Genomic DNA, 22655 nt, shown 5'->3' on the forward strand with positions numbered 1-22655 from the left:
ATACACACATGTATATGTATATTTGTGCATCTATGCATGTATATACGCATATGTGTGTATATAAATATATATATATTTGTGTGTGTATGCTGTACTGGTATAAGGAGAAAGTGAGGATGGTCTTGAAAAATCTGGCACGATTCCATGCATCCACCAAATTCATGTGATGGCATCCCAGCATTTCAGAGCCGCTTTTCAAATCACACCCCGCTCACAATTAAGCGTCTGCCTAAAAGGATTGAGTTTTAATTTACAATATTTTTATTGCGTCCAAAAGAACCCCAGAAATTCCCACATTCTAAGGCAGTTTCAGGGTTCACCCCTCCCTCCCCACACCCCCAGGTTTTTGGGAAAAACAGTCTTTTTCCTCTCCTCCCCGCAAGGAGAAAGCAGCGGGAAGGTCCCCCCTGCGCCCCAGACCTACACGAAGTCCCCGCGGAAAGGGCGGGAGGTGGCCCCCTGCGCCTGCCAGCGGCCCCGCAGCGTGCACAGGGGCTTGCCCTCCAGGCTCTCCAGCTCAGGGAAACCCAGCTGGTTCAGGACCTCGTAGACCCCAGCCACTGCTGCCACCTGAAAACAGAGGGAGAAGAGATATTTAACTCCCCCAGTATCCTCGGGATGCTTTTGCCACCTGGGTGAAGATGTGCGGGGACGGGCCCCAGCATCTCCCCGCATCCAGGTACCACCCCACTCCCGCAGCCCCCCCTCAGCTTTCCTCCAGCCACAGTTTATACATTTCATAGGCTGCTTCCTCACTGCTGGGGTCAGCCTTCATAGGGTTTGTTGGCTTTGGCACCCTTCTGCCAAAAAGCTACAATGGTGCCTTGTTTTTGCTAAAAATGCGGGGATTATGCAGCGGGAAGGGGCGCTTTTGGGGTCAAAGGCTCCTTGTATCCGCAGGTTGGGGGTATTTCCCCCCCTCCAACAAGCAGGGGGGCAGGGGGCAGATGTAAACCCATGTATTAAAGATGCATCATTAAAAGATGTAGCACTTAAACCCACACACCCAGCATGCAGCCAACAGCGAGCATCCCACGTCTCCACTAAAAGATGATCCAGCCCCAGCCACCGCCTCCCCCCGCACCGCCAGGCAATGCAAACACCGGCATAACCGGGATGCCGCGCCGGGGTGGGCACCGGCCATCCCCCCCTTCCTCGCCCCGGTCCCCTCCAGCGAGACGGGGCAGGGGGGGACGGTGAGCAGAGCTGGCAGCCGCTGCTTTCATCTCCCGCCCGGCGGATCAAACATGCCAATATGAATTAGCAGCGCTCACGGAGGCGAGCAAAGAGATGAGGTTTTTTTTCCCCACAAAGGCAGGCACTGCCCGCTTTGCGCCACGCAAACCCGGGGAGAGAAAAACTAATCTCTACGTGCTAATAAAAGTAATTAAAAAGAATAAAAAGCAGGAAATATGGAGACTTTGGGCTGTCTCACCCACTCCCTATTCCATTTTTTCAGCTGACGCCCAATTCTCTCGGATGCCTGGTGCCAGCATCCCCATTGCCCTGGACCCTCCAAGCGCTGTGCCGCCCGCCCCAGCCAGGCAAGGCAAAGCAGAGCTGCTTTTAATTATTCTTTCCTTTCACTTCCCCAACCCATTTGGCCAGGCTATTGTATTTTTAATATGCTGCAAAGAGACTAAAGGTGGTTTTGGGTGCAAGGAGAGCCAGCCAAGCCAGGCAGAGGAGCCCAGGGGGGTTGGCTGGTGGCCTCCCACCCCCAGATGCTGTAATCTCAACTAGCAGATTGAAACAAAACCCTGGAAAACTCAGAAAAGGGCAGGTTTGGGTTGGGGGGAGCACCCCATCCCTGCACTGGGATGCCACCCATCTCCAGCAACCTGCCTGGCTTTCCCCGAGAGCCACCAGCACAGTGAGATGGGAGCTCACCCAGAGCAAAGGAACTGGATATGATGTCCCCAACCAACCATTCAAAAATCATATATAAAATAAAAATGGGGGTCTGCTTCCCAGCACCCCATAAATACGAGGTGGAGCGAGGTCCTGCTGGCAGCTTAGGCAGGGAAAGCCTCACCTCGCGCATCCAGAGGCTGAAGGGCCGCTGCCAGGAGTCCTTCTTCTCCAGATGCAGGTAGGCATTGAAGAGGATCAGGTAGATGTAGCGCTCCAGGTACTGCAGGCTCCTCAGCTGCAGCATCCGCGTCTCCCTCTCCTCCTTGCCCGACTTCCCCTGGAAGGAGCAAGAAATCGGCTGAAGTCGTACCTGCTTCAGGAGAGCATCTGAGAGGCAGCTCCTGCACCGAGTCCTCATCCACGGTCCTGCTCTCCATCCCGCATGAGAAGTTTGGTGGTGAAGGACCCATGAGAACTTCTTGCGCTAGGGAAAAACCACATATACCGCTACACATCAGCCCTCTGACCCCGTTTTCCCCCTGAGGAGCCCAGCCTAGCCTCCAGCCGAGGAGGGAGGACCACTTTGGGGACAAAAGTAAGCGCATCCTTCCAGCCCACTCCCGCTGTGGCTTGGCAGTCCAAGCTCTCATTACCTTGTGGTTTCCAGCATATAAAAACTTCCCCTTTACTGGGCAGACCTGAAAAATAGACGAGGGATTGCTAAATGTGGCGGGGGGGGGGGGGGGGGGGCGGGGTGCCCAGGAACCAGGAATAGATGTCCAGGTGCAAACCACAGCCGAAACTGTGAGCTCCAGGACTACAAAGCGTTTCCCCAGGGAAAAACACGTCCCTTTCCAGCACCTCCCAGTCGGATTCAGCCTCTGCTGCCAGAAGGGGAGAGGCCACAGCAGCCACCCAGCGCCCCGCTCCGAGGCTCGTGGCCATCACGCCTCCTATTATTATTTTTATCTGCATATATATACATATATAAAAAATAATGATATTATTATAGCTGTTATTTTTATATATACACACATACATTAAATTATATTATTATAGCTGTTATTTTAAGAACAGATGAGCCCTGCAGTGATGCGCCTTCTACGAATTAATAAATAAGGAATAAACAGCCAGCCGGCATAAGAGCCCTGATCCCACAATCAATCCCGCTGTGAACCCCACAGACCATCCCAAAAAAGCAGCAATTCCTCGCTCCAGTGTCAGCACCAACCTGCTCTCAGGGACAAGCCCGCTCTGCTTTCTCTAGGTCCTTCCCCAACCGCTTGTTGCCACGGCACACAAACATTTCCACCCGTGGACTTTGAAAACTGGGGTTGTTCAACCCATTTGCACCCCTGCTTGTGGCAGCAGCAGGCAATCGGTTGTGCCCTTGGAAAAGGTGTCTCCTCTGCACCTATGTGCCAGTATTTGCAGAGAGCAGATCCTATTATCCTATTATTTATCATGATATTATAGTATCCTATTTATTTTTATTATATTGTCCTATTATTTATCATTTTATTATCCTATTATTTCTCTTTTATCCTATTATTTATAGGAAGGGGTAGGACCAAACCAACACAAGTACCAGAGCACCTTTTCCTTCCCTCTCTTCACCCAAACCCCACGTTTCTCTAAACACTAACCATACCTTAATTAAAAGACCATTAAGGCAATGCCTAGACTAGACAATTCCCATAATTCTCTTCTTCAAGCTGCCCATCGTTGGGGAAAAAAAATGTAAGTAAAAATTACAGCATTTGCACATGCATCCCCCCACAGCCCAGCCAAATCCAACGGGATGGATGGAGAAGCCGAGAGGGAAATGCAAAATGCAGGCGGCAACAAAAGGCTCTTCCAAGGGCAGAGAGTGTGGGGGGAGCGGATGAGTCCCTCCTTATCTCGCTTTCCCACCGGGCTGCCAGGGCGAGTTGGATATGGCCAGCCCGGAAACAGGATACGGCCCAGGAACACCCACGTGCTGGTCCTGACCGCCAGGCGCCGGGAAGAAGGGCAAGGAGGTCGCAGGAATTGTCTTCCAGAAAAAAAAACACACCGGGAGCAGCCCGGTGATGCTGCTCCGCCAGGGTCTTCCTCCCGGGACCCCCAAGGCTGAGCCTATGGACACAGCGAGCAGGAGCCAGCAGCAAGGCAGGGGGATCATTCAGGGTCGCTGGAGAACAGAATTAAACCCATAAGCAGGCAGCGACTTGTTTAGCATGGGAGTTCTTTTGCTCTGCAGCATCAAAGCACACAATAAAGTAGGTGAGACTTCCCACCAGCCACGTGGCCACCTCCCCATAATGCATAAAGGGGGGGAAAAATAAAATAAAATTACTTATTCCCAATAATTTCCCAGTAGCTATTGCTGCAAATATTCAGTCCCCAGCAGCGCATCCCACAGAGCTCAGGTTTTCTCTCCCAGTCCCAAAAAAACACAGAGGACCCCATAAACGAGGAGGCAAACACCCAGGGAGCTGCAGATGTTACTGGGTGATTAAATGCTTCGGGTTTTCCTCCCCTAGTCAGTCATTCACAACCATTAATTGAAAACGAGGGTCAATGGCAGCTGTGGGCAAGAGCTGCAGCAAGGCATCGCCGGCAGGGATGTGGTGCAAACCAGCCCTGGCAGGGACGGTGCTGAGTCCCAAGCTCAGCCTTTCCGAGGCCCCGTGAAATAGTTGCACAGCTTAAAAAAACCACAGGTCTAATAAAAATTATCCTTTCTCCCCTTCATCAGCGGGAGGAGCCAGAGGAGCCTTCGGGGCAGGCAGCGGAGTGGGACGGACCGGCCCTGCCCTCTGCCGGCTGCCAGGCGGGATGTGGGACGGTGCCGGACAGGCGGGATGCTGGGTGGGATGGTGCAGGATGGGATGCGGGATGGTGGTCAGGATGCAGGACAGCACTGGGTGACCATGACCAAAAGAGTCCTGACCATCCAGCTTCAGCAGGGCTGGTCCCAGAGCCCGGCTCCATCCTCTGGGATCGGGTGCAACAGACCCGGGCAGCCCCATGCCGATGGGGAAGAGGGCACGCCAGCGCCGCTCACCTGCCGGTAGGTGCAGATGATGATTTCTCGGAGGTGGTAGTGCATGGGTGTCATGGTCTCGCTGACGGTGTCCAGGGCCATGTCCACCTCCTTCTTCATCCGGTGACCATCAGGCAAGAGCTGGACCACCTTCATCACCACCTGGAGCGCAGGTAGAAGCAGCAGGAGATTCACCGGGTGCCTCCTCACCTTGACCTGACTGCTCTGTCCCTGCCTGGGAGAGGACTCGGCCCCTCCAAACAAGCAGCTGTGGCTAAGGCAGCAAGGTGCGGGCTCAGAGGGGGACCCTAAAACAAAGTCGGGCCCAAGGACTCACCTCAAACTCCCCTTTGGTGTACTTGGCATCAGGCACACTCACGATTTCCTCCTCGTTCATCTCGGGGATGCCCTGGGGCAGTCAGAGAGGGCCAGGCTGTTAAGGGCTGTGCAGCCCCATCCCCAGAAATGCAGACCCCCAACCCACCAGGACCCCAGGCATCCTCTACCTCCCCACTGCCTAGGCAGAGAAGACCAAAATTTTACCCCCTACCATCTGCATCTGCAAGGAGGAAGCCACATCTCTCCTGCCCTTAACCCTTTGTCCTGGGGTGGGAGCTCTCAGGAACGGGGTAAAGGCTCACCAGGGATGCACCCACACTTCTGGAGCTCGTTGGGGGCTTGGCACAGCAAGAGGCCAATGTATGGGCATCTGCCCCCTGCAGCCCACCCTGGCCCTCCCCATGCTCCTTTTAATCCCCCCACTGTGCCACAGCTGCTGCGGGCTGTGCTGAGCTTCCCCGGCAGCCTCCGCTCCACCCTGAACCCCAGGGAGAGCTGCAGACCCCGGTACCCACATTGAAGTGCCAGAGGGTGAGGACAGCGATGACCATGGCCATGGTGGTCCTGCCCCGCCCGCTGGAGCAGTTGAACACAAAGGCTGCCTGCGAGTCCTCGGCCAGGGCACTCTTCATCGCCTCCAGCAGCCGGTCAAAGTCCTGCCAGGAGCAAAGCCAGGGGGTTTTTATGGGTGCAGCCCACGTTCCTTCCCCACCATGGGATCCTCCTTGTCCAGCAGCCTCCAAGCTAAAATCCCCAGCTGCTCGCTGCACACGCCGAATCCAGCCCAGCAGCTTGCCCTCCATCCCCAGCTGGCTGAAGGCACCCAGGGTCTCCATGCAGCATCTCCCCAGGGACCCTCCCTGCCCCAGCAAGCACCCCGCGCTAAGCCTGGGCACACCACCATAGTCCTGGGGCTGGGTGGCACTGAGCACCCAAGTGACATTCACCCCACAGCAGCAGGGACGGCTTGGGAAGCAGGTGGCACCACAGTCCCATCCCCGGGGTACCTGCTCCTTGGGAGCGCAGAAGTCAGGGATGGGGATGCGGCGGTAGGTCAGCCCCTGGCAGGCGTTCTTCTGCTGGCTGAATATCTCTTGCATGGTCAGGCAGCTCTTGAACATCTTCATCTGCTTCTCCGTCTCCAGGTACACCTCCAGCCACTTCTGGCACTTCAGCAGGTCGCCCTTCAGGGTAGCCTCTAGTTTCTGCAGAAGATGGAGAAACCCTCACCCTAAGACCTGCTCCTCTTAATTTTTTCAGGATTTTAATTATTTTTTTCGATGCAGGCTGACACCTCTCTCAAACACCCTGTAGTCAACACAAAACCTCACACCAGGTCCTGGCCACCACTTCTGCCCTGGACCACGGTCCCCACCGTGCTTGATGGGAGCCTCCGGAGCATCGTCTCCCACCACCCTGGGCAGCTCCTCCACACAGCTGTGCTGCTGCTGGCAGCCAAGCTCCTCCACTGCCTATCTCCTCTGGAAACCCAGCTGGGAACATCTGCTCTCCTTTCCCCGGGTGCCTTTTACCCTGGCTTTCAAGCCATGCTATAAATTCTTCAGGGGAGGATCTCTGCTTTGCTCTGCCTTTGCAAACTCTTACACAGTGACAGCGAAGTCAGGAGGACTCCTTCATTTTTGCAGTACGATAAAGAGCAGGTTGACCACCTGCTTTTTCATCAGCTGGGCTGTCCCCAGCCTCCAACAGACACGGAGGCCACAAGCCAAGCACGGCACCCAATATGACCGCTGCCCCTCATTGCCAAAAGAAAAAAAAAAAAAAAAAAAAAGAAGCTGTTCCGGGGGGTGAGGGACTATCAAAGCCTGCAGACGTCACCCATGAGGGCTCCTGGAAGGAGATCAGCCCTTGCTGCACAGGCAGAAACCCCCACTGCTGCCCCAGCATCCCTCAGTGGGCAGGAGCTCACCTCCAGCTGCTGGGGCGAGGCACCGGGCACGGGGATCAGCTCCTCCAGGTGCCCGGGCTCCCGCAATGTATAGATCTGCTCATTCCCCTCCAGGACCACTTCTTCCCGGAGGTTGATCCAGACGATGCGGGCGTGCTTCCTCTTGGCGTCCATCAGGTACCGCAGGACGCTCCCCAGGGTCTAAGGGAAGGGGCAGCAAGGGTGATGAGAGGGCTGGGAGCCCGTTGCGGGTGACCTTGCCCGCCGTGGGGTGCGTGCCCCTCACCTTGGAGCTGGGCTGCGCCGTCCCATAGATGGGCATCTTGGGCACCCGTCGGAAGTTGGCCACGCTCATCTCCTTGGCGGTGCTCAGCACGTCTGGGCAGAAGCGCTCATCCGCCACCTGCAGTGGAGCGAAGCCTGGGCACGGCGTGCACCTCCCGGCATTGCAGCTGCCCCCTCCTACCCATGGGTTTGCAGAAGGGTTCCCAGCACACCACAACCTCTCACCCATGGTCCCCACTCAGGAGAAGTCCCCAAACCCTTCCAACCCTAGGAAGCCGGGGCTCAAAGCTGCACGCCTGCATTTCAAAGGTGGGAGATGCTCTTCTCACAGCAAGACTGTGCCAAAGCAGCAGCAAGCCACCAACAGCTCTGGCCTCCCTCCCCCTGCCACAGCCACCCAGGAGCACCAAGAAAGGTGAAGCTGCAGCTAGGCTTGCAGCTCAGGCTCATGTTATCGGGTGCTCCAGCATCCCGGTACCCGGGGTCTGCGGGGCCGGACTCATCTGTGTGCACAGGGGTCCTTGGGCCACATGCCCATCCTTACCGAGGATGCGGGCAGGACATGGACCTGAGACCCCAACATGGACCTGGAGACCCTAAGACTCAGCACCTGCCCTACAACAGGGAAACTCCTCTCTTCTCCCACCCCATCGAACGTCTTTGGGGGTCAGCATCCCAGGAAGGTGCCATTCCCAGGGGACGACGAGGAGCTGCCAGCCCCATCCCTACGTGCAGGGTGGGTTACTCACCAGCACTCGCGTCCCCTTGGTGATGAGATCTGCAGTGACGGTGAGCTCCGAGGAGTTCATCTCCGCCTGCAGCCGGTAGAGCTCAGGGTGCCGGCACATCCACCTGCTGAAGCTGAGGGCAAAGCCCAGGGGGTACTGCCGGCGGGGGGCCGGGGGGGACGCGCCATCAGCCTGGGCTCACACCCCCTGCCCGGACGCAACCCACCACCCCACCAAAAAAGCCTGCATTTGCTTGGGAAACTCAGAGGTGGAGACCCCTTCCCTCCCACTACATGAGGAAGCCAAAAAAAAAAAGAGCAAAGGAGGGTTTTTTGGGTTGGTGGGTTGTTTGGGGTTTTTTTTACCTGCTCATGAAGGTAGTAGTTGAAAGCAATCAAGTAGAAATAGCGTTCAAGGCTCTGCAAAGTCCTCTGGAGGAAATACTCTTTGGTGCTGCTCCCCTGAAAGCAAAGGCAGGTGGGATTCATGATGCCCAACGCTGACCAGTCCTGCAGCCCTGGGCAGAGCAGGAGGCTGGGGGAAAAGCCCTGTGCACGCTTGTTGTGGCTGCCTTAGAAGAGAGACAAGCAAGTAGCGAACAGGCCTGAGGCATATTTTTTTATCCTGCAGTTTTTGGGGGGAAGAGGGGCAGAAATGCCATTGAAGCCGTTCAGAAGTTTTTTTGTGTATTCATGTTAACTTCACCAAGCTGTTTGTTTGGAAAGATATCGCTTCCAAATGGTGGGGGGGACACGGTGAGGAAACTACAAAACCCAATGTGGAATAGTTTTTTATGCTTTTTTTTTTCCTTTAAATGAAACATTTCAAGTTTTCCATATTAAATGATGCTTAAAGACATAAATTTACATTTCAGCTCAAACAAAACCTTCCCTTTAGCCCAAGGACACACTGGGAGTGATTCCAACTGGACCTGAGGGGCTTTGCTGTCCCAGGGGGATACACTGTCCAGATGCTAACGACGGGAGTGGGTTGGTTAAGGCAAGGTCCTGTCCCCACCCCGGCCACCTCCGTGGCCTTCGGTCAAGATGCTCAGGCGGCAGCATCCCTGGGGAGAGAGGTCCCCATGCCAGCAATGCCACGGGTAGGGATGTGGGGAGCCTGCCGGAGACATCACCTCCCAGCCCCCAGCTCTGGGTAAGGCAAGGAACGGCCAGAGACCTCTCGGGGACCCCTCGTCTGCCATCAAAGCCCAGCTGGACTCCCAGGACCTGCTCCAGGGTCAGCATCTGATGGGAGGTGGCACACCCCTAAATGACAGGTGACGCTAGATAAACTTAAATAAGAGTAAGATGAGCTTATTAAACAGAGACATAAGCCACCTGTCCTCTAATATCCACCATTTCCAAGTGTCTCCTCTTTCCCTTCATCCCCAGAAGCATCCCGATGCCTACGTAGCTGGCTTCAAGCAAGCTCTCCTCCTCATCTTCATCATCACCTCCCCAAACCAGGCACTTGCCCCAGCACAGCTATTTTCTCCCGGAGACACAAGCGCAAACCCATGGGATTTTCCATAATTTGGAAACCACCCCCATGCTGCCTCAGGGCAGGGTTTGTACATCCGAGCATCCCATCCAACAAATTAACCCGCAATGCCGGCACCAGCAAAAGAACACCCATCACGGGGTCCACGAGCATCCCTGGAGAGCCCGTTGGGATCCCCTGCCCAGGATACGATGGAAAATCCTATAAGATGGGGTTGTATATGTACAGGGGAGGGCCTGGCGAGCGGGTTCACGCATCTCTGACATTACATGGTTGACTCATGAATATTTACTCATTCTTCGCAAGAGAAATCCGGCCCGCTGTCATTTATCAAGAGGCAGGGCAGAAGGCTTTGCTCTGGAAACTCAAAACAAAGCCTGCAAGGATGGAGCCGTGCCGGGTTTGCTGGTGGCACTGCCATCGGAGCGGCTTTTCTCCCCAAGTGCTTGGGTTCCTGCAGTAAAAACCAGCCCCGTGCTCTCACGCAAGGTAAATCTCTCAATATTCCCCTGAAACAGGCTTTTGATGAAAAGGGGGATGATCCACTCGCGTTTCAGCCGTGGAGAGCTGGGTACTGCAGGGGTCTGGCTGAGGCTCAGCATCCCACACCAGGATGCGCCTACCCCTGCATCACCATCGCTTGAGGACTTAAATCTCCACTTTTACCCCCAACACAGGGCAGAAACCCACAGTCCAGCACGAGATCATTCCTCCGGGCCCAGAAAAGCCCCTCCTCTCCCCAAAAGCAAGAGGGGCTCTGCCGGCTCACCCAGAAAAGCCCCCCCAGTACCACCTGCAGCCCCTCCAGCCCTACCAAGCCCAGGCTGGTTTTTCGATGGCCGAGCATCAGCCCCTCTCCCCTCCTCATCCTCCCTCCCCAGCACATTTTCCTGGCCCCTCGCCATTGTTTAAACCTGCTCTCGCTCCATGCAGACTTCAAATAAACACTCCTCGTCGCTAATTTACGACAGTCCTCCGGCCATTTGTTTCCCCAGCGTCAAGGATGACATAGAGCAGCCTTCCTCAGTAGGGAAGAGTCGGGGAAAGGCTTTGAGGCAGCGGGAAAATCCCCCACCCCATGCCCAAGCTTCCACAGGTCTACAAGAGATCATCTGCCATCACACAAGCAGCACCAAACATATCCAAATCCACCCTAAAAAGGGGGTAAAATTTGGGGGTTACCACTAAATGCCAAAAAAGTGCCAGTAAAAGCTTTCCTTTCCCCCCACTTAATCATTTTTAACCATGCTTTTCTGCTCCAGCCTGCTTTGGCTGCACAGCGCCTGATTTTAGATTGCGCTTTACAATTGGCCCCTTCCACTCCGCATTCAGCATGTAAACAGGAAAATTAATCTCCAAACAGGCTGGGATTGGGGCAGTGTTTCCATCTGAGCATCCTCTCTCCATCCATCCATTGCCTGGCAAGGAGCTCCCCGGTGGGACAGGGGAGACCACAGCTTTCCAGCATGGAAAACCACCCTGATGGCTTTTCAAAGCAAAGGGGGAAAAAGAACAGTCTACAGATAAGAAAGCTTGACCTTGAGTGACTATATTTGCAGGAAAACCTCTAAGCAACAATCCCTCCCAGCTCCCGAGGAGTTTTACCAGCCAGGCTGGTACGTATTTTCCAATTTTAGAGCTGACGAAACCAGGGCACAGGATATTATTTGCCCCCCAAGGTCATCCACCAGAAGCAGTGGCAAAGCCCAAAACTGCCAACTTTCCCCCAAATTCCAGCCTGCTCCATTTTATGGCTCTTAAACAATTGGGGAATAAAAAAGAGAAGCTCCACGACTTTCTAGGTTTCACATCCCTGGGAAATTTCCAGCTCACAGGAAGCTTCGGATTTCCAGAATTTACATTCTTCTCATCCCCGCGCAAAAACAGCTCAATAAATTACCCTGCGGAGAGCAGGCAGCTTGCATACAAGCAATCCTCTCATTCACATACCTGGATCTGATAGTCCTCCCCAATGCCTTCCAGCTTCTTCTTGTACTCATAGATGGCTTCCTTCATGTCATGCATCTCCGAGCATGAGGCGATGGCACCGTCCACCTTGTGAGGAGCAAGCAGAAAGCTGCTCAGCAAGCCCCAGATGGTGGGGGAACTGACCTCGCTCCCTCCAACCCACCCCGCTGGGGGCTTCGCCGGCACCCCCTTACCTCCTCGACTATCTGCTGGCCTTTGGGGACCATCTCGATGAATGTCTGGATGACCCGAAGCCTGTCCCTGGGAGATGTTTTAGGCAGGTGCGAGAGGCTGGGGTGGGAGAAGAGGGAAATCAAACCGGCCCCGGGGGCACGGGCATCCCCACCGCCCCAGCCCCAGGGGCTGCCCCGCTTACTCGGGCTTCTGGGCAGCTCCTCGGTGGTGGTGGTGGAGGACAAGCGTGCCCATGGCCATGGCCAGGTTGGTCCTGCCCACACCGGTCTGGCAGCCGAAGAGCAGCGCCGGTGGGGGTCTGCCAGGGTCCCGCAACAGCAGGCTGGGGCTCTCCTAGGAGGGAGGGACAGAGGGATGGGGACCACAGGGGCATCCAGGAGAGCCGGGTCTGCCACCACAATGGCCAGGGTGGAGGTGACAGCCCTGCCCAGGTGCGGAGGGGTGGGTGGCATCTCCCCTTTGCTCAGGGGACGGCGTGGATGGACCGGGATAGCACAACAGGCGGTCCATCCACTGTGTCCCCATGCCCTCCCCAGCCGCCGGTGGACATTGGCCTGTCCACCCCACTGGAGATGTTCCTACCACCAGTCCCCAAGCCGCTGAGATGAAAACTCCCAAGCTAAAAAAAAAAAAATAAAAAGAGAAGCCCTGCCATCAAAAGCCTTTGCACCAAACCCAGATCATTTCTCCCAAACCCATTTAGGGAAGAGCCACGTGTGCAGGGATGCTGGGAGGTGGCAAGGGATGGTCACCTCCAGCTAAGGGTAGGGACAAGCAGCTGGACAACACGGACTTCTCCAGCAGGGCCCACAGCAATGGGAACGGGATGCAACCATGGGCACAGGCATCCTCTTAACAGACAGCATCAAGCCAAAAGCAGAAGGTGCTCTCAGGGAGTCACACTCCCCAACGTGGCACCCTTGCTGAGGCACAGGAGCAAACACCAACCCAACGTGGCCCCATGGACCAGGCACTTTTACTCAGCTCACCCTGAGGAAGCGGATGAAAGCATCGAACTGCTCCTCCAGAGGGGCTCCCTCGGCGGGCAGGGGCAGCCGGTGGTACCTGCCGGGCACAGGGACAGCCCTCATTAGGAGGATGGGGCTGTGGGAGGGCTTCATCCCCACCACGGTGAAGGACATGTGGCTTAAGAGGGTATCAACAGGAAAGGCACCCCAGCTTGCAAAAGCAAAGCCACCAGCCACGTGTGAGGAGGAGGAGGAGGAGGAGGAAGGGCAGCACCTGTAGGAGGGCAGGAGGAAGACGGGTCTGCGGTAGACCTCCTCCGTCACCTGGATGTCCTCCTCGCACTGCACCCGCACGGTGTGGGGCTCATCCCGCAAGCGCTCGATGTCATTGTAGACGTAGTAGACGCTCTCGCTCAGCTGCGCGAAGTCGTGGATCTAGCAGAGATGGGGACCACCATCAAAACCCATGGGGCACCCACCACCTCTGACAACCCCTCCACTCAGCTTTGAGACGGGGGAATGCATGCACCCCGTTATCGCTGGGGTGATGACCCCCCTCATCCCATCCCACCTCACCTCCTTGCGGATGGCCAGCTCCAGGCTCTCCGCCCGTAGCCCCTGCTGCAGGCACTGGAGGTTCTCATGCAGGTTCTCCTTGCCCCGGGGGGTGTAGGACACAAAGTCCCCCTCCAACCGCAGGAAGACCACGGGCTCCTCACGGATGCAGAAGATGACGCACTCCTGTGAAGAGGGGGGGAAGCTGCCCAAAAGCTCCCCTGCCTTTCTCCACCCCAACTCCCAGCCTCCCACCAACCTTGTGGCCCTCTCTCTGCAGCTTCTGCAGCACGAGCTTGAAGCCGTTGAGGCTGGGTTGCCCCATGCCGAACACGGCGTAACCTCCTTTGGCTTGTCGGAAATTAGGAGCGCCGCAGCTGCCGGTAGTGTTCAAGACGTCTAATTTGCCGTATACATCCCTGACCATGAAATATTTCCCCTGCAAAACAAGATGGGCAGAGAGAAAATAAGTGGATTTGAGCAAGCAGGCTTGAACACAGCTAGGAAGAAAAGTGGCTTTTTCTTGGCAATCTTCAAAATTAGCCCCAAAAAAAACGCGAGGTCCCCAAACCCCAGGCTGAAATGGGCTTGGCATGGGGTGGCAGCGATGCTCACCTGCACAAGGTAGTGTTCCAATGTGGCCTCGGAAATGCATCCCACCGTGTAGTTGGCCTTCAGCAGGTCATCATGGATCTGAAACTCCTCCCTGCAGTTGTACCTGCAAAAGCCATATGCAGGTGGGTAAAGGGAAAAAATAATGGCATAGGTAAAGATGAAAAAAAGCAATATTTAGGGAAGGTGGTGCAGAAAAAGAGAGGTCTGGGGAAGGCAGCAAGGGGATGCAAGAGGCTGCCAAGGACTTACGTGATGACCACGGGCGCCACTTTGTTGGTGATGATGGACTTGGCCTTGCTGTTGTGAAGCCCCAAGGTCTGGAAGGAGTGGATGCTGAGGGAGCGCTGGTCCTCCATGCTGCCGTCGCCTGGCGCCCCGCTCTCCAGAGGGGATGCTGAGATTGCCTGCTGCGCCGCGCTGGCAGTCGTACCCATAATCCGCAGGCGGCTGCGCTGGGACGGGGAAGCAGCAGTGACCACAGGGAAAACAAGGAGAGCGGGAGGGGGGAGGAGGAATTTTTTTTTTTTTCAGCTGCTCCCATTTTAGGAAGGGAAAATCCTGGGCGGGTGCAGGGCACCCCCCCCCCCAACAGCCGGCGAGGAGAGGCCCATTTGGGAAGAAATGCTAACCCAGCCCTTTCCCTCCCGCTCCTGCAAAGAGCTTTCTTCCTCCCTGCCTGCCTGCCATGCAGCTCCCTCCATCAGGGAGGGTCTGGACTCAGAGCAGCCAAAAGTGGGGCTGAGGAAGTGGGGGGGGGAAAAGGCAAAATGTTGGATCCCGCCCCCCAAATCTGCTGAGTCAGCAGATGGCACTGCAGAGGGACCCAGCAGCTCCCTGTCCCAGCACAGCCCTCCGCTTTCACAGCACTTGTAAACCACTCCAGGGTCCCACCCCAGGCGGAAAACGCTTGTACGCCAAGTAAATTTTACTAAATATTTAGTAATTCAAGACTTAGGAGCTGCCAGCATGCCTGGAACAGCAAGCAAGGCTCACGGAGGTCCCGTCCAGGCTGTGCATGCATGTGCGTGCACACACGCGTGTTGATGCAAGTGCAAGCAAAGGAGGAGCCAGGGGGGTGGCTTGTGAAGCACCTGCACATGATTTTGCAGTCTCAGAAGTTGTGGGAGGCAGCAAGGGAAGGTGCCCCCCATGCAGCAATAAATAATCCTGCCGTGCAGAGAAACCCCCTTGATTGCACTGGAGGCATCAGGAGCCGCAGCGGGATGAGGGATTTCCTCCAGCTATTAACGAGCAAATCTGAAAGCTGCCTTTAAAGCAGGCGGTTATTCCCATACTGGAGGAGCACACTCACCCCCAGGGCAGGTGGGGGACCCCGAAAACAGACCCACCCTCCCCCATCCCCAGGGAGCTCATCCCTAAACAAGGATGAAAGCAAAAGGGCCAGCCCGGGGCGGGGGGGCTGGCAGTGGCCAGGAGCATCCTGCCACACTCGACCGGTCCAGGACAATGCGGCAACTGTCTGCGCCAGCCAGGGCCGGATCCTGGTAACCAAACGAAGCGAGAGATGGGTAGCCTGGAAAAAAAAACTCTGCCCACCCCTACCAAGACGGTCCCCAATACAATCTCCTTTGTACTGATGCTGCATGGGGAATAACCCCAGCAGCATCCAAAGGGGGACGGTACCTGCTCGGTGGCGATGCACAGCGCTGAGAAACCAAGGGATGACTTTAACCCAGCCCTACAAATGGTTTTGCAGCTGCTTCTGCTGCCTTGCAAGCAGTACAGGATCAGTCTCTTACTGCAGTCCCAGGGAATGCGATGCCCCCAGCAGCTGCAAATGCTTCAAGGGGGGGGAAAAGCCTCCGGAAAATGTGCTATTTCGAGACGGCCGTGCCCCAGCACAGATTTTCCCCTCCTCCCCATCTTTCTTCTTCCCTGCTCTGCAGAATACTTGTTGCTCTACCGTGAATTTTCTGCACCATTAGGCAGCCTGGTTTCTTTTACATGCAAGAGAAGAGGGAAGGAAAAAAAAAAAAAAAAAAACACCAGACAGCTGTTTCAGGCCCGTGCCATTTCTCCAAGTGCACTTATGCTTTTCTTTCACATAAACACTGCTGGGGTAAAAATAAAGGAAAAAAAAAATATATAGGGAGGTTTGGAGTGTTTCAGAGCAGGCGCTCATGGCTTTGGAGAGCTCAGCCAGCAAGCAGGAAGGGGGCGTTCAGCCAGGATGCTTTTTTTCTTTATTTTGCTCAGAATCGGTGCATCTTTTTAAAAGCAGCTGGCGCAGCCCGATGAGCTGTACCAATCCCTCTGGGTTTGCTCCAGCATCGCTATGCTGGGGGATGGAGACTCATCCCCCAACTTGCAGACAGACACAGGCAGCTTCTGTATTTCCTTCATCCTTCTCCCCCCGCCGCAGTCACCCACCTTTGCCGTAAATCCCCCAGGGATATTTTTTTTGCCCGACAAACCACACCGGCAAATAACAGACATAAAAGACACCGGGTAGATTTGGAAATGGTCTTTCAAACCACAAAATGAATGGAGAGAGGAAATCACATTTCAGCTTCTTTCCCCCCCCCCTTTGGCTGGGCAGGGAAGAGCAAGCATCATCTAGAAAAGCACTGAAATTACCCAAAATGGGTGCTCTGGGCAACCACGGGAACTGCTCTAAAAAGCCATGGGAAGAGGGAAGCACTGGTGTTATCTGTACGGGAGCAGCTATTTACTGGTACAGCTGCATCCGACGGGAGCGGGATGGCTTATACCCTCCCAGTGCCCAACCTGCAAGCTGGGACACAAAATGGGATGGGTGGGGAAGCAAAACCCTATCTCAGGCAACCAGATAAAATGATCTTGCCTGAAAACCCTCCCAAATATTGCTGGTGGCTGCGACAAGAAGAGATGCAACGGAGTCACCATCCCAGGTCAGCCAAGCAGGGCAGCCTGAGAGGGACCAGTCCACCAAAGGCCTCTGGATTAGCCCAAATATCAGGTTTTTTTCCCCAATAGTTGAACACAGTTAGCAAACAGTAAACAGGTGCTTAGGCAGGCAACTTACCCTTAAAAAAAAGTAGTTTTATTATTTTAGCTGTATTTTAAAGAACCTCGCTCTATCTGACATCTCAGCCTGGCGCATTAAGATCTGAGTTATTCTCAAAAAGAAATCAGCTGAGCTGGTGGGGCTTTGCTCTGTTTTCATGCCACTACAAGAAGTTAGGATGCTCGGAAGTGATCTGCATGGATTTTATGATGGCATTAGCCATCAGCCGGGGCAAGCTGGTTTTGAGCATCCCTTCCCTTGCACGACACCGTATTTAGGGGTTTCCTTTCTGGCAGAGAGAGAATGCAGAGACAAAACCCCCTGTACAGCATCCTTGCCTCCTGCCTGCATCTTCTCCCCAGGGCGAGGGGCACAGGGACAAACCCCAGAAATACTCACCCAGCCAGCTCATCCCCTCACCGGCACTCGCAGCCCTAATCTCAGGGACCTAAAAGCCAAGCCTGAGATAAATTGTGGCCATGGCTCGTTAACAAAGAGCCCATTTTCTCCCCAGCCGCAAAAAGGACCAACACCCTGCAAGGGCACATCCTGCCCGAACAAACTGGCACTGTTCTTCTCCAGGTGTTTTGCCTAAATTCAAAGCTCCAGCAGCCATCAGTTAATTATTGCTGCCTAACGAGAAAGCAGAGCCTATGAATGTGCAATGCATAGATGCTTCCCTTCCCCTTAGACCCTCTCCCAGTACAGCCAGCCCTGCCAAGCCCAGGGTGGATGGGGAACGCCGGAGGAGCCGCAGACAGCACTGGGATGCTGCTTGAGCATCCCAAGAGATGATGCACGGGCTCTGCGGCCTCTCCCACGTAAGTCACGATGATGTACAGTGCTCAGCTCCCCACCTTGCAGAGCCGTTCCTCTCTCCCGCCGCCCAGCACGGGGGTTATTCCCGTGCCCAGGGACCTGGCAAGGACTCAAAGCCGGAGCAAACAATGGACTAAATATAGCGGGAGGCGGCCGTCCTGCAGCTGCAGGATGCATCTGCCCCGGCCGCCGTGATGAGGAGGAAGCGTGCACTTGCCCGGCCGCCTCATTGTCAGCAGGAAATAAATCAAATAAATCTCCCTCTGTGCATCCCCAGGTTATTTTATAGTTTTTTTTAAATAAAATGCAAAGCCCTTTGGGAAGCAGCAGCAATTGCAGCATCCTCCATCCCTCCCTTAGCAGCTTTTCGGCACCAAGCCGGCACGGATGCATCCGCAAGGGACCGGGGGGCACCCGGCACCGCTGACCCAGGCAGGGAGGCAGGAAACACCGCGGCGGCCGGCAGGAAGCCCCAGCGCTGCCGGGGGGGCATCACCGAACCCCGGAGGAAGCACTGGAGCCGAGCCCCCCACCCCAGTGTGCTCTTTAACCTTCTTTTTCAAAAAAAAAGGTGAAAATAAAATAACACACAAACAGCAAGCCCTTTGCTGGGGGAGCCCACGTGTGTTGGGAGATATCCTGGAGCAGAGGCTGCGTGGGAACCAGGCTCCTGTTGTTCCAGGTGATGCTGGAAGGAAGCAGCTTGGCTTATTAAAATAAAACATAATAAAACAAAAAGGAAAGGTGAGAAGTAACATATTAAGTTGTGGTTTATTTGAAACGCGTTGTTTGCCCACCAAGCTGCAAGGGTGCAATAAGGCAAGGAAGCAACGCAACCCAAAATGCCTTAACCCAACCCAAAAGTGCTTTAGAAGGGGGATGAAAAGGCTCTGGAAAGCCAACTTTGCAGCAGACAGCTCTGATTTTACAAGCCTTGATTGTGGTGTTATTATTTTTAAACAAGAAAAGCAAGCTCCCTCCATTCTCACGGGCTCCAGGCTCCTCGGAGAGCCAGTGCTGACAGCCAAAAATATAACTAAATAAGCAGCGTTTCCTAGAAAGTACAGAGGTATTTCTCAATCAGGCTGAGATTGGTGCTGCCGATCCCCTGCATGCCCTGTGCTCCACTGCCGGCATCTGCCAGGAACGGGGAGAAAGCATCAGGGAGATGCCTTCCCCCAAATCCAAGCAGGAGCGCCGGGATAATGAGGATCCGGCATTTCACACCCCCTCCCCGATGCACTCCTGCCTTTTGGCAGAAAACCGAGCGCCACATCCCCATCCTCCACGTGATCAACCTGCCTTTAGCTACTTGATTTAAAAGTCCTTACCCTGAAGTCAGGGAAAGCTGTTTGAGACAGGGAAGCAGGGAAAAAAAGGCGGCATCCGGGTATGTCACCCCAGAAATGTGGGTGCAACTCTGCACCTCGGCCACAGAGGCAGCCACTGATGGGGAGGATGCTGGTACCTGTTGGGAGGTACCGGGAATGGTACCAGGCTGCAGCCCCAGCTCCCAAACCTGTTTTACAATGAATTATTAATTAGCAATGTCAAACCTTCCTCGCTAAGCAAAGCCTGGGCAATGCACAAGAGGAATTAAGATATAAACATGAGGATCTTGTTAGCAGGATACAAAACAGACATGGCTTTTTTGGCTGAGCCACCTCGACTTTGCACAGAGCTCACCTGTAATGCCTAACAGCAGCCCAGGTGCAGGATGCCCTGTGGATGAGCAGCTACTGCACGTACGCTCTCCTCTCCAAAACACTCCTTTACTGCCCTTTTTAAAGACCGCCAGCAGGTCCTCTCACACATCACACCGCTCCCTGGAGTGCTGCTTCACAGGGCCAAGAGGCAGCTCACAGAAACGCAGGAGATGCTCAGGCTGCCTGATGTTTCAGTGAGGGGTTTTTATCAATGAGCATCAATGGAAAGAGGAACAAAGCCCTAATTTGCAAACGCCAGCGCTGCCGGTTGTGCCGTCAGCTCGCTGCCAGCGGTTTCAAGGTCTGCGAGCATGCTTACTGAAGAGTTTCCTTTCAATAGTGCAAAGAAAAAATAAAGCCATGAAGGATGAAGATAAAGGCCGGGGGCATCTCCAAAGAGATGGCCATCCTGCGGAGGAGCCTTCCTCCAACACCAAATACTCCCCGACTCACCAGGAAGCGTCGCGGCCCCACACCCGAAGCCACTCTGCCAAATTTTTTACCCTGTGCTATTTCCACCTCCTCCCCGCAGGAGGTTTTGTGGCGTGACCACGCGCTGGCCGGCAGCGGGGGGGGTGCCTGAGGGTGGGGGCCCCGGGATGGCACCCATGGCGCAGCACCCCACTCCCAACCCCGGGAGGCTCAGCGCCACGAGAAGCCTGGCCAGGGCGTTTCGGGAAGGCGAGGGCTATGATTTTGTGCTATTCATAGCTAACCACCGGCTCCCCTCCTGACCGGGAAGGCTGGCGGAGCAACAGGACGGCTCCATTTACAGGGGGCTGCTTTTCAAAGCCGGGCTGCTGCAGACCACACCTTTTGCAACACAAGCAGCACCTTATGCACACCCGCGCCCACCATCGCGTGCGCCTTTGCACACTTGGTGGTTTTGCATGCGGTAGCGTGCGGAGCTCGCTCTCCCGGGCTCTCTTCTCCCCTACCCTGCTCTTAAATAAAGCAAAATCAAGCAAATCCTGGGCGATATTTGCTCACAACAGAGACCTGCCGGTTATTTTTAGGCTCCATGTCATTCAGGCAAAGACATAATCACTTCCTGCCTTCCAGGAAGGAAATGTCCCACCACCGCTGCCTCCCTGCCTGCCTGCCTGCTCCCTCCCCAGGCAATGCCTGCACGCTCCCAGCACGGCCACCCCAAAACCTGCTGCCCCCCCCCACAACCGGGGGGGGTAACTACCAGGAACACAGCTTGGGATGTCACGAGTGCCACAGTACTCAGTGCTGTGGGAAAGAGAGGCGGTGTTGACCCCCACCGGCGCTAAGAGGAGTGATGCACCAGGGAAAGGGTAGAGGAAGGGGTACGGAAAAGTCCGGCAGCCATAGGAAACCCAGCCTGGACGCAGTTTCTGGAAGTTTTCAGCCCCGACAGCTACAGATGCTGAGGAGGAGTCAGCAAGAGCAGGCAGCCTGCCCGCCTAGGGCATCCTCCGTGTCCCGGCTCTGCCCAGGCGACACGGCAGCCGAGGTGACCCCATCCTACACAGCGGTGGGAGACCACCAGGCTCTCTGATGTACCCTACACTAACATGCCAGTGGGAAACCCATCGCTGAGTGATCCCGGGTTTTGTGCTTCTCCCGCGCTCCCTGAACAGGAGGCTGCGGAGCCAAACCCCAGACCGGGATGCTCTCCGAGCCGGGAAGGGACTGTGGTTACATCCACTCCTCTTCCATCTTCATCCTCCAACAGGGAGCCATCCCACAGCTCCCTGTTTCAGAGCCTGCTCCCCAGGTGGCTTTTGGGGGCGTAAGGGAGGCAGACGAGGGATGCAAACCCCAAAACTCACTTTGAGGCACTCCAGCCACAGCGGGCTCGGCCGGCAGCAGCCGCCGGCCGCACTGGGCTCCTCGCCTGGGTCAGCCTCCTGCGGGGCTGGCTTCCAGGCAGCAAGGAGGAGAGAAAAGCCCCTTTTAAATAGGAAACGGGACTGCAAAGGCACAAGAGCTGGGAGGACGCCGCGGGGCGGATGTTGGGCCTCAAAACTAGTTATCCATCTATTTTCTAGAGATTTGAAGCACAGCATTGGCTGCAGATAAATCTTCCTCGCTGGGGTTTGGGCACCTCATGGCCACGCCGTAGGGTTTGTGTTCCTGGGGCAAAATAAAGCTTCCTCCCATCGCCCCCCCCACCTCCTTTGCTCTGGGGCGAGGGGCCCCCTGCCCAAGGAGCACCCCGGGCCCACGGCAGGAAGGCTGCTCCCAGCACCCCCACCTGCCTCTCTCTCCCAACGGGGGGGGTGGCTGCAACCCCCCCCCGCCCCGGGGTGGCACTGGGAGGTAGGGGGGCACCCCCTGAGGTGCCGCCTGGCTGCAAGCCGGTACCCCCCGGCCGAGCCTTGCTCCTCCATCCCCTTCCCCGGGAAAGAAGTGACCCCCCCCCACCCCCCCGCGGCGAGGGGATGACCGGGGCAGCTGGTCCCGGGGGGGATGCCCGGTCCCGGGGGGGGATGCCCGGCTCGGGGCGGGGGGGAGATGGCCGGTCCCGGGTTGGGGGGGTGGTTCGGTACCTGGCGGCGGCTCCGGGCTCAGCTCCCGCGCCGGGCTGGCCGCGCCGTCGGGCGCCCCATGGGGGCGGCGGGAGCGGGGTGGCGGGAGCGGAGCCCCGCGGCCGCCCCGACCGCCGGAGCCTCGGCGGGGGGAGGAGGAGAAGGAGGAGGAGGAGGCGGAGGAGGGGCAGCGCTGCCGTCCGGCCCCACGCCGCGCCCGCCGGCTGCCGAGCACCGCCCCCCGCCCCGGGACATCCCCCCGGGGCCCGCCCCGCCGTGGTGCCCCAGCACATGGCACCCCCCAGCCCCTCGGGGACCCCCCGGCCACAGCACCGGGACCCTCAGGGACCCCCCTGGCATGCAGCACCCATCCCCCCGGAGACCCCCTGGCATGCAGCAGCCCCCACCCACAGCACCCATCCCCTCTGGGACCCCCTGGCACGTAGCATCCCCCAGCCACAGCGTCTGTCCCCTCAGGGACCCCACAGCACACTCCAGAAAACATCCATCCCCTCGGGGACCCCCTGGCATGCAGCAGCCCCCACCCACAGCACCCATCCCCTTGGGGACCCCCAGGACGCAGCAGCCCCCAGCCACAGCACCCATCCCCTCGGGGACCCCCTGGTATGCAGCAGCCCCCAGCCACAGCACCCGTCCCCTTGGGGACCCCCAGGACGC

At 56.3% G+C, this 22655-nt stretch overlaps 1 protein-coding gene across 3 annotated transcripts; it reads right to left on the reverse strand.

Moving 5' to 3' along the window:
- Positions 1 to 345: 345 nt before the first annotated feature.
- On the reverse strand, positions 346 to 22122 carry PALD1 (phosphatase domain containing paladin 1). Of its 3 annotated transcripts, none has more exons than XM_082308939.1 (20): positions 21999 to 22122; positions 14197 to 14399; positions 13948 to 14050; positions 13592 to 13771; positions 13354 to 13518; positions 13052 to 13212; positions 12799 to 12874; positions 11991 to 12142; positions 11809 to 11905; positions 11597 to 11701; positions 8509 to 8604; positions 8165 to 8299; positions 7417 to 7533; positions 7152 to 7331; positions 6229 to 6426; positions 5737 to 5877; positions 5220 to 5291; positions 4904 to 5044; positions 2036 to 2191; positions 346 to 570 (listed from the first exon to the last, which is right to left on the reverse strand). In XM_082308939.1, the coding sequence occupies exons 2-20, from the start codon at positions 14379 to 14381 to the stop codon at positions 421 to 423; spliced, it is 2610 nt and encodes an 869-aa protein (XP_082165065.1). In that variant the 5' UTR covers positions 14382 to 14399; positions 21999 to 22122; the 3' UTR covers positions 346 to 420. The 3 variants fall into 3 exon arrangements, with proteins under 3 accessions (XP_082165065.1, XP_082165066.1, XP_082165067.1); XM_082308940.1 differs by having other exon boundaries at positions 14197 to 14394; positions 21999 to 22111; XM_082308941.1 differs by lacking the exon at positions 5737 to 5877.
- Between the last annotated feature and the right edge of the window lie 533 nt (positions 22123 to 22655).

The sequence above is a fragment of the Platalea leucorodia genome (assembly GCF_965183815.1).
Source record: "Platalea leucorodia genome assembly, chromosome: 4".
Lineage (NCBI taxonomy): Eukaryota > Metazoa > Chordata > Aves > Pelecaniformes > Threskiornithidae > Platalea > Platalea leucorodia.